This window comes from Vipera ursinii, assembly GCF_947247035.1.
Source record: "Vipera ursinii genome assembly, chromosome: 2".
NCBI lineage: Eukaryota > Metazoa > Chordata > Lepidosauria > Squamata > Viperidae > Vipera > Vipera ursinii.
The window spans coordinates 246,119,855-246,135,914 of record NC_139513.1 but is presented as its reverse complement, the minus strand read 5'-3'; the positions used below and the strand labels follow the sequence as shown (position 1 = coordinate 246,135,914).

Genomic DNA, 16,060 nt, shown 5'->3' with positions numbered 1-16,060 from the left:
ATAGTTCAAAGGCCTCAATTCTTTGGCGCTCAGCCTTTCTTATGGTCCAACATTCACAGCCATACATTGCAACTGGGAAGACCATAGCCTTGACTATACACACTTTTGTTGGCAGGGTGATGTCTCTGCTTTTTAGTGTGCTGTCTAGATTTGCCATGGCTTTCCTCCCCAGGAGCGTCTTTTAATTTCTTGGCTGCAGTCCCCATCTGCGGTGATCTTGGAGCCCAGGAAAATAAAATCTGTACTTTTAATTTACCACATGGTTTGTTTTGTAGTAGAATGTTCTTTGAAACACTATATGCCTCAAATTATCCATACTGTTGATTCAGCACTTCAATTTAGAGTACGACTATGTCTAAAAATGATTTTGCAGTGAAATGACATCAGAAATAGCATTACAAAATAAAAATAATATTTCAAGTGTACTTTCTGAGTGTTAATTCAGGTAATACTAGAATCATTAATATGTAGACAAAAGGAAATGTTTGCAGGTGATACTTGTCCCTATATCTCAGCATGTGAAAACACAAAACAGAAAGTGTATATTAAATATCTTTTCAAATTGTTCACAGTAAGTTTGTTATTACAACGCACAAGTTGATTGACATAGATTCACACATTCTTTTGTTATCACTAATCTGGGTGGAAAACTTTATAGTTCTCAGTAGAACAAAGTGAGTATATTTTTATCAATTTTTATATATGCCTGAGATATATATATATATATATATATATATATATATATATATATATATATATATATATATATATATATATCTTACTAGAAAAAACAGTAACTGCTTCATTAATATAAGACCATGTAAAATGAGCCTATATAATGACATCTGAATTTACTACATTAGCCCTAACTATAACTATGGATTGAAATTACCTGTTAGCAATTGTCATTCCATTGTAAATTGCAACAATCAGCAGGTGTTAAATAAACCACTTAATGACAGAAGGAAGCAAATATGAGCAACTAATAATCTAAAAATGCATTTTATAGATATATGTACTTAAGATAAAACTTAAATTGTTTATGCTTCTAATTTACTGAAGTATTAGTCAACTGTCTAACTTAAAGATAACTTAAGAAACAATACAGGATAATAAACTACTATAATTTGTAAGCAATTTAAAAGTGAGAACATGAGAGAAAGGAAAAACAGCACTTGAATGTATTTCTTGAGAAAATCCATTACAGTATTTAAACATGTTATGTCATCAGGGAAGAAATAGAAATGTTAGCAAAGGCATAATTGTAGTGCATAATTTCTGTTCATACCACTGAGCAGTCAGAAGTGTCAAACCAATTATAAAACTCTAGAAGTAAATTTGAGAAAATACAGTAGTGGCTTAGAACTCAGAAAATTAATTCTGATAATCAATTCTGTGCAGATAAAACATGAAAATAAAGAAAAGTTAAACAAGCAATGACAGTACAATTTTAAACTAAACTGTAAAATTAAACCAAGCTGATATATGCAGGCACTGGAATGCAGATTTTGAAAGACTTCTATTTAACCATAAGTCAAAGGATGGCACTATCAGCAGTCACCTCACAGAAAAGATGACAATTATTTTTCAAAGCAATCAAGACATTCAAAAATAAAAAGTGTACAAATTGCAAAATTCCCAGCCTTACTCTCTGGCAGTTAAGAGTACCTCCATTAAAATCAATAGTGTATTCACAGCTTAACCATGTTTTAAAGTGAGAATTATTTTAAACTTAGTTAAAATAGTACTTAAAATAATTTTTACAACTGCAGTGACAACTAGCTGCTATAGACACTGATATATTTATTTATTTATTTATTTATTTTATTGCATTTATATACCGCCCTTTCCCTGAGGACTCAGGGCGGTTTACAGGGAGTTAAAATCAACCATACAAAAGTTAAAAACCAATTTAAAAAAGATTAAACCAACCCTGTACTATTAAAAACCCCAATTAAAATAAATTTCTCCTCAGCCTGGGCCCGAGAGCTCAAAGAGCCAGGTCTTCAGGCCCCAGCAGAATGATCGGAGGTCGGGGGCAGTCCTCAGCTCCACTGGCAGCTGGTTCCAGAGGGCAGGCGCTCCCACTGAGAAGGCCCTATCCCTGGGTGTCACCCGCCGGCAATCTCTTACCGGCGGGACCCTGAGCAGACCCTCCCTGTGGGAGCGCACTGAGCGAAGGGCATTTGATGCCGGCAGCAGGTGTTCCCTCAAATACCCCGGACCCAGGCCATGTAGGGCTTTATAGGTGATAACCAGCACCTTGAATTTCACCCGGAGGGCAACCGGAAGCCAATGCAGCTCGCGGAGTAGAGGTGTTACATGGGAGTATCGGGAGACCCCCATTACAACTCGCGCGGTCGCATTCTGCACCAGTTGAAGCCTCTGAGTGGTCTTCAAGGGCAGCCCCATGTAGAGAGCGTTACAGTAGTCCAAACGGGAGGTCACAAGCGCATGAGTAACTGTGCGTAGGGCGTCTCGGTCCAGATAGGGACGCAACTGGCGCACCAGGCGAACCTGTGCAAAAGCCCCCCTGGTCACAGCTCCTATGTGATCTTCAAAATTGAGTCGTGAATCCAGGAGGACGCCCAAGTTGCGAGCCCTATCAACGGGGGGTAACACCTCACCCCCCATCGTTAGAGGTGGAATAACTTGGTTAACCCGAGATGCCAATATGCACAGCCACTCAGTCTTGGCAGGATTGAGACGAAGCCTGTTTCTCCCCATCCAGACCTGAACCGCCTCCAGGCACCGGGACATCACGGAGAGGGCATCACTGAGTTGGTTCTGGGTGGAAAGAAAAAGTTGGGTATCATCAGCGTACTGATGATACCCCACCCCGAAACCACGAATGATCTCGCATAAGAAATACTTATGTGTAAATGATGTGTCTCTGGTATTAAACTTGGGAACTAATTGCAAAGTTATTTGCAAAAAATAAGTTTTCACAATCAAAGCCATTTGTTGTATTCATTCAATATGCTAACCTTGTAAATTTCTCTATTATCTCCCATGAATAAGAAAGGGATTTTGGATATTACAAAAAATCAGCTGCTAAAGTAATCGAGGGCAAAGATATTATCAAGATGTGCATTTCTGTTAACTTTGCTATCCTCATTGAGCATAGTAAAACACAAAATAATTAAATTATTCCAACTTATGGGCAAGTAAATGCAGGCTATTAGTTGAGATGCCATTTTTGCCTCTAGCTCATGCAAGTAAAAAGAAGCAAAAGAACCAAAGATACATTTATTTCGTGTTTGACAAAGTGTAACTTGCCTGCTCACCTGTTAGCCATCAATTTTCAACAGTCATCCAGTCTATTATTTTGATTGGCTCATAAATATGAAATGTAGAGCATACCATCTCAAAACACAATGTAAGTAGTCCTCGAGTTACAGCCCTTAATTCAGTGATTATTTGAAGTTACAATGGCACTGAATGGACTTTAGACCAGTCCTCGAAGTCCTGGCTGTTGCAGCAACCCCATGGTTATGTGAACAAAATTTGGGTGATGCAACCAGCTCATCCTTATGACCAGCTGCAATGTCCTATAGTCACACGATTGCCACTGCTGACATTCTCTGCTAACTTCCCCCAAACTGGGGGTATAATGGCTAAGCCTCCCAACCAGCCTTTCTCTGCTCGCATGCACTGCGTCCTTCGTCCTCCCTTGCTCACTTACCAGTGCCCTCATTTCCTGGGCCTTCTTGCGTACGCACAATTGCACATACCCAGTAGCGCTGTGTTTCCCTGAGCCTCCCTGCACTTGTATGTAGACACACATCCATAAATGCCTTACTTCTCCAGCATGTTTCTGTTCAGTTTGCATACCCCAGCATGTTCTTTCCCTAAGCTTCCCTGTGCTTACAGACCTTGTACCCTTTTCCCAGCCTCCCTGCTTACACATGCCCTGCACCCTCTTTCCCCAGCTTGCACACACATATACATCCCACTCCCTTTCTATAGACTTCCTACGCTCGCATATATCCTGCATGGACACACACTTTCCGTGGCTTCCCTAAGTTTATACTGTACTGCAGCACTCCAAGTCATACATGGCCTACACTGGGCCTTCCCCACTCCCTTGCAGCACCCCTGTGCTCCTATCCTAAGATTCCCTCCACTTCCCACTTAATAATACAGTACTTGAGTTTAACACAACCTGGATTGTCATCACTAAGTGATGTGGTCACATGACATAACTCGAGGACTGTATGTACTGACTACAATCCAGAAGGGCTTTTTTTCTTTTTAACCTATGAGAAAGACAAGATATATGCCACTATTTTTTCTAAAATTCCTACAGCCAAATACAAGATAATTTTATAAGAATTATCAACAAGGAGTATGTCAGGCTATTAACTGACTGACTGACTGACTGACTTGACTGACTGACTGACTGACTGATTGATTACATGCTCCCAAATCAATGTCGACTCTTAGCAATCAGAACTGGTTGTTCTTCACAAGGATCTTATAAGTGTCAAATGTCTGAATCCATATACCTGGGGTTTCTCCCTCTTCTGTGCCCTCTCCCTCTCTCTCAGATTTTGGCTTCTTTTTCCTTGAATTGCAAAGTTCAAGACATCTATTCTAGGATGAGAATCAGGGTCTTGTGAATCATTATCTCAACCTCTAGATGTACATATTCCTGCTACAATAAAATCAGAATGGTGACCTTTAATCAAAGCAGAACCAAGGATATCAATTAATGCCCAATTAATAAACCAACGCCCCACTAATACTTCAGTAGTTCTTCTCAGAAGTCTTTATTCTAGAAGTGTAATTTATTTATTTATTTATTTATTTATTTATTTATTTGTTTTTATGTACCACCCTTCTCCCGAGGGACTCGGGGCGGTGTACAGAGTAAGGTAGGCATACAGATTGAACAATAGTGAAAAACAATAGTAAAAACAACTGAGACCCCAAGAGCTATCAGGCCAGGCCGGACTGCTGGAACAGGTAAGTTTTTAAATTGCGCCGGAAGGTGCGGAGGTCGGGGGCCATCCAGATTTCGGTTGGCAAGCAGTTCCAGAGGGCTGGCGCACCCACTGAGAATGCCCTCCCCCTGGGGGCCACCAGCCGACATTCCTTGAGCGGTGGCACCCTGAGGAGGCCCTCTCTGTGGGAGCGCACAGGACGGAGGGGTGTTGACGTTGGCAGAAGGTGCTCCCGTAGGTAATACAATCTTTAATTAATACAATCTTTATCACTCAATGCTAAATGGCCATTATTATAAAGTTCTTCTACTATGGAGAAATCAATAAATTGCTTCTGAACTCAGAATTTTCCAAAGCAAAATAGTCCTGTAATTTCTGTATAGTGTTTATGTGTAGGATGGACTAGTAGTATTCCTTAGCTGTACTCAGTCAGGTATTAAGTGAAATCTAGTGTCTACTGTAGGAAACGCTTGCAGCATATCTAATAAAGGAAATATGATTGCCCTCAATATATTTTTAAACCCACTTAACATTGCTTCCTTCAGACATCTATCCCCAAAGAAAAAGTTAACTTATTTAGCCAGTGCCTGCATAATGTTGGGCTGGATGATGGTAAGCAAGCTGAAGTTAAAACCAGGCAAAACAGAGGTATGTTTTTCAATAGGAAAGTAAAAGCCTTTTTTTGCATAGGACTATACCATTCCAAAAAAGTATAGGAGAACACCTTGACTATTTATTTTTAGATCTAGAACAATGCTGCCTCCAATTTTGGGGATAACTGCATGTAGCTTTTCCCAAAAATGTATGCACCACAGTATACGAGTAAGTTGAAAATGCATCTAATAGCAACAGGAGTCAAACTTGTAGGTCTACAAATGGAGAAACAACTCAAGACTTGTCCTAACTGTCTCCACCCAAAATTAGCAGAGGAATGACAAGGTAAATAGGAAAATACTGTGGACACAATGCAACCCACAATTCCTATTTTTCAAAATATTTATAATAGCTATGATTCCGAACTTGGGTGAATTCCTTTCACTATCACTGAAATAACTAGGTTTTACTTGTGCAACTGCCATACAGATAAGTAGACCAGATATTCCTCCAATGATTTAACATAAACTAAAACTGATGTCACCTCTTCCAGAACCATCTCTAATTGATATTCCTTCTTCTGTGGACATTTAGCAAAACTGTTAAACATATTCAAGACTCCCAAAGTCTCTTTGGACAGCAAAATGGTCAGCATATAAATGAAATAAATAGTGCCCAAGCATTTTCAATTCTTTTGTTGGGGAGAATAAAATTAATTAAGAAAGTCATATCTGGGCTGTCCATAAAACATATATATAGAACAATTACACTTTTCTTAGACATTCAAACATTTTGCATGGCATTAGGTGCAATGTATCAAACCAACATTGGTTTATGGTTTTGCATTTCAATAAGGCTTCTTCACAAGATTCAATGAAAAGAATGTGATTGTGATCTAGCAGCAGTAAATATCCTTGTTATGTTCGAAAGCATAGTTTTTGGTACACATTAACAGAAACAAAGTTCAACAAAGCAGTCAGGAAGGAAGCCAAATAAGTTGCTGTTTCAAAAATATTTAGGAAAGGTTGGGTGTGTTTAATAATGACGCAGATCAAGATAGATTTCACTAAATAGCAGCATGACTTGGCAGCATTATATGGCTATACTCAGACTGAAATGGCACCTTTTCAGCATGTTTTTCTTTAAATTTAATAAATAAAATCAAGGAAGCATGCACACAAATTAACTTTGTTAATTCCTAAAAGTTAAGTGACTTCATCGGACTTTTCCTTTATACTAATCCACTGTATACTAAGGAGCAAGGTACATGCAATCTGTGGCAGGACTCTCTGGGACTTTTTAAATTGAAAAAGTAGTTGTGGATGGGAAGAACTATATAAATTATAATGGAACCAGATTTATCACCTTTTGTCCTCACATCAAAATCTAAACCATTTCCTTAAAAATACTGGAAGGCAAACAGACTTTTGAAAAATTGCTGATGTTTTGCTTTCTGCAGCCAAGAACAACAGCATGAAGGGGGAAAAAAGGATATATATATATAAATCATGTAACTAATACAAAAAGAACACAAACCTGTGCCCTGTGGCACCCATCTGCTGCTTTCTTTAATTCAAGGTAGGGAATATCCTGAATTCTTCCTAGTGCTGTGTATGTATGCATGCTTCTGAGTTAAGTGCATACATTCCATCTCTTGGAGGAAAGGGTGGATCTAATCAGGAGAATGTGTCCATTGTACCATATCTTGCCCATTTATGTGCTTCTGCTATTCTCTCATGGTGCTTATCTGCATGCCTGATTCATATAGGAACTAGGAAGTATGAGACTGCTCTGGGTCAGGTGAGGAAGGATGGGGCATAGAACAGATTGGTCAGCAACTTTCCAAATGGTAGCCAACTACTTTTCCTGCCCTGATACATTGAAAAAGTTTTTTTCTGGATTTTCTTTCTACCACAGCACCCAGATGAGTACTGCCCATATTCAAACTTTTTTTTCTTGGTTTCTCCCACCACTCCAAATTTGGTGCCATATTGTTCTGGCTTGTAAGAATATTCCTGTTGATGGACTGATGTAATCCCATGAATATTTACTTAGTGTTTTGTTAATAGTCCATTGAGGTGTAAGGAATTTAAAAAATGAGAGGTGCAGAACCCCACATTTTGTGTTTTCATCTTCAATTCCATTTGTTTTTTTTATACTTCCTTATCCAGGTATTTGCTCGTTCAACAATCCTACTCATGGAATCTACTTCACTAAAAGAGTATATAATAGTAAAATTGAAAATTATAGCTAATGTAGGAATCTTAGTTTTTTTCTTTCTGAGGTTCAAAGTAGGGCCTTTGCTGCAGTTGCATCATGGCTACAGGATAAAATAAGGTAATATGTTGATGAATTTTGCTTTCTAAATTTTAAAATCAGGCTACATATTTTGGTTTTAAACAGTATCCCAAATGCTGATTACATTTCATTAGTTTTGACATCTCTGGCCTGTTCGTTACTAGATTATACTGATTCCTACTAAGCAAGAGACAAATGATAATCAAATACTGAATTGGCAATTTACTGATAGTGAAAACCAAAATAGGTTTGGCATCTTTCACTCTACAAAATATTGTAAAATTTGTCTCCCAACTCATACAGTATTGTCTGCAATCATTAAGAAGCCAGAAATTTAGTCTATTCAATAACAGACTGATTGTCAATTGTACAAACCTCAGACTGGCCAGGAGGTAACTTCGTTTAAAAATTAATGGATTTCTACAGCGTTGTCATGCCAGTTCCATTAATTTAGTTAGATGCACTCTGGGAAAATAAAATTACTTAATACTCATTCATTACATAGTAATTCCTTTGAGAATTCAAAATGGTTGGTCTCATCTGTAAAGATGCAGCAAAAATTAGTAATCTGTATAAAAGAGTGGCAGATTTTAGAGAATGGTTAATTTATGAAAAGTTCTACAAAATCTTTGTGCCTTTCAGCTTTTTATAAATGAGTACCAGAAATATGAAGAGAATTTATGGTATGTACTTCAAAAATAAATATATTTAAAAATTCAGTTTCATCATAAGCATATCCATATTAATAATTAATTTTATAAAAGCTTATGTTCTATTACAATATATTGTTACGGAATAAGATGTTTTCATCCCTTACATTTCTGACTGAGAAAACTAAGTTGCTACATGAAATCCTTAATATTCCCATGGTATCCATCTGCCCTATGAATTCCAGTGTCACTGCTGGCTGCTCTTGGATATTTCTTTCAATAAAATTTAAAATTACGTCCTAGCTTTGTGGTAGTTTAACATAAAAGCACCTAAACAGATGCTATACAATAACTAGGGTTACTGACTCTTCCAGATTTTCAGCTAAGAGAGGCTTGCCAGTGATGCTTTTTGAAGCCTGTGCTATACAGAACATTCAAATGACATAGAACTCAATCAGTGACTTTCAACCAAAGTCTTTCATTTAATCCAGCCTATTATTAATCCAGCCCCCAATTTCAGGTTATAAATAAAATAGGAATGACTCCTATACATGCCACTTTCAGCTTACAAGGTAGCAGGATTTAAATGAATAAATTAAAATAGCATATCTGAACAGACTATCAAACCCAAGACTTTTGTTAATAACATAAGATGGGAGAAAACAGTATGTTTTTACACAAGTAGTCCTTGACATATGACCACAACTGAGCCCAAAATTTTTGTTATTGAGTTTTACCCCATATTACAATTAAACCTTCAGATATTCTAACATTAAACAAAGTAAACCAGTTTTAAATAAACTGTTTCTCTAATGAATTGATGGAATTATTACTTGCAAATATAAGATTTAGACAAAGAAAAATGCAACAGAATAGAAATATCCCTGAAATTAATAATCAACTTATAAACGATTTGTAATGTACAAAAGTTAATAATCACCTAGTTCTTGTCTTGATTTTCTCCTCTCAGATTTGTAATATACTATAAAGGTATTTGTATTATGAGATTTTAGGATGCCATGTTCTTAAATTTATCATCAGATATAGATGAAAAACAATTGCATTCTTCCAAATTTCTCTCATGTAAATCCTCTGTAATAGTTTTATTACAGTATGGTCTTTAAGACTGCAAAACTTTGGATTCAATTCTGAAAAGTTGTTTGGAGTATGTGTGTCATAAGCATAGCAACAGTTTTCAGCTTTTTAACATGGCAGCATATTCTCTAGATCACAAGGCAAAGCAGCCATGAAATCCTGGAAAAACAATGCAGCTACTTTAAAGCGTTTCAAACAGGTATTGCAGTCACATTCATGTGCATTCCAAAGCACCTTTTTGGACAAACCTAAAACATTGACCAGCTCTAATAGCCAATATAATCAAAATACAAAAAATGTGCAAGAGTAGTCATATTTAAAAGGTTACGTATTTTATACTGCCTATCTAATTTGGTTTTCACAATTATCCTGTAATTATTTGTTTTTATATTTAATAAAAAGTAGTTGTAACAAAAGGTATTAGCTATATAGGAATGTCTTTGCATATTTATTAAAAAAATAAAATATCTTCTATAAGAGTTATTCTGTTGAACATGCAAAGGATTGCTCATCAGATTTATTTATTTATAACCCACCTTTATTATTTTTACAAATAACTTAAGGCAGCAAACATATACAACACATCTTCCTATTTTCCCAACAACAATCCTGTGAGATGGGTTGGCCTGAGAGAGGGATTGGCCCAACCCTATCTGATGTTCATGGCTAAGGCAGGACTTAAACTCACAGTCTCCCACTGTCTAGCCTGGTGCCCTAACCAGTAGCATACTTAATTATCAAGAAAAAATCTCCAGAGAATTTTCTGCATCTCACCAAACTTCAGAATGCTTAAAAATAAATTCCTTTAATTTAGTGACAATTAAAATCATTATCACATATAAAGTTCATTTAAATCCCTGCATACTGACCTGTGATTAAATTTCAATGAAGCCTGCAGGATATAAACATGCTGAAGTTTGCACAATTATTGCTTATTATGTACTTTAGTTTCATTTATTTTGGTTATCCTACAAAGTGGCAATCTCAGTTTTCCTATCAAGTTTGATTGCTTGGACAATTATATTTTAAACTCCATGTTTGCAAACATATTAGTTGAAAAGTCACATGTTTCATTGTGCACTGAAATTATCTTAGCTATATCCTTAAATCAGTGGTGGGATTCAGCTGGTTTGCACCACTTCAGCAGAACTGGTAGCTAATTTTTTGTTGCCCAGGCCCAGAATGAACTTCTGGAAGAGGCATCCACACAGAGAACCAGTTGTTCACATATTTGAACCCCACCACTGCCTTAAATGTAATTATGCTAATTCTCATAGCATCCATATAACTGGCAAGTCAGTCTAGTATTATTGTTTTCTACTCCATATGTATATAAAACATATTTTCCTCAGATTTAGTGAGAATAATTTTCCAGAAATATAGGATTGTAAATTCTTCCACCTTTTAAAAACTCAGTTATGTCAACTTCAGACAGGTATAACCCATGATTAAGTTTTCAAGTAAATTATTAAATAAATACCTTACAAGTATATTTGCTACAGATACCGTGATGCATTTCTGCCTACTATGGATTTTGGACATTTTTCTTATAGACTTTTAGAGTTTTATTTTCTACAGGCAAATATACATAGTCATCACTGATATACTGTAAATGTGTGATCCCTTTGCTATTCTCAAGTCTGATATACAAAGCTTATATTACACAGCCAAAGGAAAATATAGATTCCTATATATTTAAGGCTCTTCCAGAATGATCCATTTATTCTCACTCAAAAGAAAGACCTGTTTAAATTCTAATTTTCTGCAGAAATGTTTGTTTAAAACCTGCACTTCATAGTCTGACAGAAAACTCACTGCTCTATCATTTATATTTGTACAAAACTGGAATTTAAAAAATTACTAAAATATTTATATTTAAATTCTTCCTTTCTAATGAGGGAAAGTGGTTTATTATCTTAGAGGAATGTTGAAGCTACTGTCCTCCCCCCCCATTTAGCACTAATAAAAACAATGGATTATTTAGAAGCATTTCAGTTGCAGTAGTATTTTACTGTTTTGTTGACTGAGAGATATTTCAAAGGGAAATTAAGCACCCTTATTCCACTGACCTTATTGGGTAGTTAAAACTTATGGGAAATAAATGAGGCACTTTTGGAAGTCAGCCAGAATCAAATTATACTTAAAAATAATCTGGATCAAAATTCTTGGACCTAAAAGCTAATCAGCAAGTACTGATTAATATTAACTACCATTGATAAGCATGTATCTTATGCAAGCCCTAAGTATAATGTTATTAGTTTTGACATGTCTTTGTGGATATGCATTTTTTAAAAAGAGCTAGTTTTATGTAAACATAAAGCAAGGATATCTAGCTATCATGGATTTGACAATTAGTGAAAATTATAACATGAGGTAAACTATCAAAAGAGAATAAGCCATCTGAGAAAAAAGTGTTTTAATATACAACTTTATACAACTGAGAATTACTAAAAATTTGAGAATTTCTTCCCTTGCTGCAGGGTCTAGTTTATTCACAATACATATTTTAAGGAAAGCAAATCCACCCTCAGTTTTAACACTTTCATCTGTTTCTTGTTTGTTGTTATTACAATTCTTTCCTGGGTCATGGAATGTGATGTAAAGTTAAATGCCACTTGACATGGCCATATCCCTGTAATTAGAAACCACTTTGTTTTGATAAGCAGTCTCTCAGAAAAGGGTTTCCGTGTCCATTTGCCTCCTATTGCTTAGGACTAGACCAGGGGTCGGCAACCTCGGCTCTTTTATGACTCGTGGACTTCAACTCCCAGAATTCCTGAGCCAGCATAGCTTGCTCAGGAATTCTGGGAGTTGAAGTCCACGAGTCATAAAAGAGCCGAGGTTGCCGACCCCTGGACTAGACAAAGCATTTCAAGCACTACTGACAAAGGTAACCTAATAAAAATAGAACAGGCAGCACTTACCTTTATCCCTTGGTGCTGTGTGGTTAAGGTTAATTTGGATTCATCCAGAAGTAGAACTTCACAATAAAATTCCTCAGGCACTGCACAGAAGCAGCCCATGGCTGCTCCAGTGTCTTGATATCAGAGTGCAAACGATAAAAAAAAGAGATGAATGTAACTTCAAGCACAGCAAGGGGGAAACCAAATAACTCCGTTCTGATAGGCAATTTTTATTTCTCTCAGGTCAAAGGTGGAGAAGAAAAGCAGGCTTGTCTTTGTTTTCGACGAGCTACTAAAGAGGGTGGCTTACACCAAAGGTTAAATCTTCATTGGGCATCCTGCAAAAAGGAAAAAAAAAAAACACCAAATTCTTACCACCTTGTAAGTGTGTGTGTGTGTGGGGGGGGGGAAATTATATCTATACATTCATTGCCGAGCTGCCAGAGGGAAATCAAAAGAATAAAGTTGTCAGAGGTAAACCCATTGCAAAGTTTTCCACGCTCCTTAGCCCTGTGGGCTCCTTTGTTCACAGTTCAGCTGCTAGGTAGGAGAGAATCCCTTGGCCTCTGAAGCACACGAGTGCTGTGGATAAGTGGGCAGTTAGCAAGCTTGCTCTGGATACCAATATAAGGCAACCGCAAGAGAAGCAGGTCATCCCCTTCAAGGCCTACTTAAGGGGCCGAGCCTCCAGCGCAAAAGAACTTAGGAAAAGCACTCCGGCCGGGAAAGCTCCAGTTCCTCCACCGCTGCACAACGCCGGGCGCTCCAGCGCAGCTCCTCCAAGCCGCGTCCCTGCGATTAATAATTACCCACGTTCTCCTCCCCCTCCTACCCTCCCTCGGGGATTGCTCTTTTGTATGCCGAGAGAAAAGGAAGGATCCGGGCAGAAGGGAAACCGCCCCGCCTTCAGCGCGCACACACACACACACACACACACACACACCCTACCTCCGCCTTTTCCTAACCGAAATCGGGGGGATACGGGGGGGTTACCTGGAGAAGGGGAAAAGCCAAACCAAGAAGCTGCTCCTCCTCCTCCTGCTGCTGCTGCTGCTGTTAGGGCGTGAAGAGGCGGGCTGGCAGGTACGGACCGTTCCCTGCTGTGGCTAAAGCAGCGTTTCCCAACCTTAGGAACTTGAAGATGCGTGGACTTCAACTCCCAGAATTCCCCAGCCAGCTATGCTGGCTGGGGAATTCTGGGAGTTGAAGTCCACGCATCTTCAAGTTCCTAAGGTTGGGAAACGCTAGGCTAAAGCACAAGCAGCTTGCGCTTTTTCTACTCAGACGCAAGCCGTCTCCTCGGGACACACGCGCCCTTCTCTCCGCGGCGCTGAAATCCGGGACGGCGGCAGAAACACACCGTAGGGCTCTCGTTGCCGTTTTCTCCTGGCCTCGTCCACTCCACGCGGGTAGGCTTTTTTCCCGTCGGGGAAACAGCAAAGACTTCAGGAGTCCTCTTGTCGCCCAACTCCGCCGGCAAAGTTCCCCGCGAAAAGCGGAGCGAGCCCCGGGCGCAGCAGGTTAACAAACGCCACCTGCCCCGGGGTTGGGTCCAGTTTTATTTATTTTATTTTATTTTATTTCCATTTATATCCCGCCCTTCTCCGAAGACTCAGGGCGGCTTACAAGCTTAGCAGTAGCCTTCATTCTATGTATATGCCTGCTTATTAGGGCTTTCACACACACACCCAAGCGGCATTATTACAAAGTCAGCTTAATTGTCCCCAACAATCTGGGTCCTCAGTTGCTTAGTTTCTCTCCCGGCCGGAGAGGCTGAGCGTGCGAGATGTCAGCGCTGCCTCCTCGTCCGACCTTCTCTTCCTCCTCGGATGAGGCTCGTCTTCCCGAGCCACCTTTGCCAGCATGGCCCAGGATGGTGCTGGGCGGATTGCCGGTCGCTTTCCTTGCCCAGCCCGGAGGTAGCCGTGGCTACCCGTCAAGGCGAGAGCAACGCCTCCGCTCCAGCTGCCGGCGCGCCGTTTCCTTCGCGGCTGAGAAGTCGGACTTGCTCCCGGGATGACTGTGGCTCTGACACCTCCGCGGTGCTGGCTTGAGACTGGGCTTTCCAACCGGCGTTTTGGTCTCCCTCCGCCTTTTTTGCTCCCGCCAACCTTTCACCTTCCCTGCCTTAGCGGCGCCGGCAGGGGAGAAGGAGGAGGCGTTAACCGCGCAAGGACAGCAGTGACCCCTACCGGGCGATTCCGCCAAGCCGGACTTGAACGTGATGATTCAGGCAGGGTTCTTCAAACTTGGGCCCTTTTATGACTTGTGGACTTCAACTCCCAGAATTCCTCAGCCAGCATGGCTGGCTGAGGAATTCTGGGAGTTGAAGTCCACAAGTCATAAAAGGGCCAAGTTTGAAGACTCCTGAGGGAACGAGCGGCAGCGTGAGATGAATAATCACTCCGGGAGAGACTTTAGCATGCAAACTACTTCTTATGGAGACAGACATCTCTCATCAAGAGCTGTCTTGGCAAAAAGGAGAGAGAGGCGTCATTTGCCGGCGACTGTTGCTTGCTTTTGATGGATTTAAATCACATCTTTAAAAATGTCCATCGTAGATATTCTTACCAGCTCATTACCTAATGTTTGGAGGAAGGGCTTCCAATTTATAAAAATTGCCCGAGGCCTTTCCTGTGTGCATTCCACTTAAATCGCCTTTCAACTGTACAGTACTGTATGCCTGTATTATTTCAGGGAATGGAGCAAGCAGACATTACCAGACAGCATACCATTCAATTGGTGAAAAAAAATGTGTAGAATTCTGCAAACCTAACAGAGTAGGGATTTGAGGGCTTTGTGCTACACAGGAAGACCACGCCCTCAATCTGAATTTTAGATCAAGTTCAATTTCACATAAAAGTCATGAGGTGGATTGTTTGTGATTAAGGACTCTTCCTCCCATCCTGGAATCTAGCACTAACATCCTTGGTGACTATCTTTTTTTTCTTTCCATTTCTTCATGACATTATCCATGTCTTATTGTGAGCTTTTTTATTTTTTTACTAAATTTTTATGTCACTCATCTCCATGGAACAAATCTTGATGATTTTTGTTAAATAGCAGGTTCTTTAGCGCAGGAATGAAGACGCATAGCCGCAATATATAGTCTAGCCCAGGGGTGTCAAACTCAATTTCATTGAGGGCCGCATGAGCATTGTGGTTGCCCTCAAGGGGCCGGGTGGGTATGGCCAGGGTGGGCGGGGCCTACTGGGTGGGCGTGGCTAGAGTGCGTATGGCCTACTGGGTGGGCATGGCCAGCTCTACAACGTTCGCATGAAGGGTGCCTATGGGGGCCTGGGCAGGAGTGGGACAGATCTGGGGGTCTCTGGCAGAAGGAGGGTCTCTGGGCCAGGGCCAAGGCAGTGGGGGACGTTCCCTCACTGTTTCCAGGATAGCTTCGCGGGCCACATGAAACCACTTTGTGGGCCGGATCCGGTCCCCTGGCCTTGTGTTTGACATGTCTGGTCTAGCCCCTAGGCTGCAGCCAATGGGTTTGAATCAACCATTGCCGCCTGGAGATAGCCAATTGCAGCACAGGAGACTTGTAGTCTGAGTTGCTGGAGAGCTGTTA

At 39.8% G+C, this 16,060-nt stretch overlaps 1 protein-coding gene across 6 annotated transcripts in view; it reads right to left on the bottom strand.

Annotated features, from left to right (window-relative positions):
• The window catches only part of EPB41L4A (erythrocyte membrane protein band 4.1 like 4A), a gene marked incomplete at its 3' end in the record, with an annotated part of 88,465 nt that extends 74,437 nt beyond the window's left edge, over nucleotides 1-14,028 (bottom strand). For 3 of the 6 annotated variants that reach the window (XM_083351479.1, XM_083351483.1, XM_083351484.1), the window contains exons 1-2: nucleotides 13,480-13,642; nucleotides 12,508-12,824 (exon numbers count right to left, since the gene is read on the bottom strand). In XM_083351479.1, coding sequence (XP_083207605.1) covers nucleotides 12,508-12,606 — 99 coding nt within the window. In that variant the 5' untranslated portion in view covers nucleotides 12,607-12,824; nucleotides 13,480-13,642. Of the gene's footprint in view, nucleotides 1-7,076; nucleotides 7,205-12,507; nucleotides 13,211-13,479; nucleotides 13,643-13,846 lie in introns of those variants that run through there. The other 3 variants (XM_083351481.1, XM_083351480.1, XM_083351482.1) reach the window with 3 other exon arrangements.
• Between the last annotated feature and the right edge of the window lie 2,032 nt (nucleotides 14,029-16,060).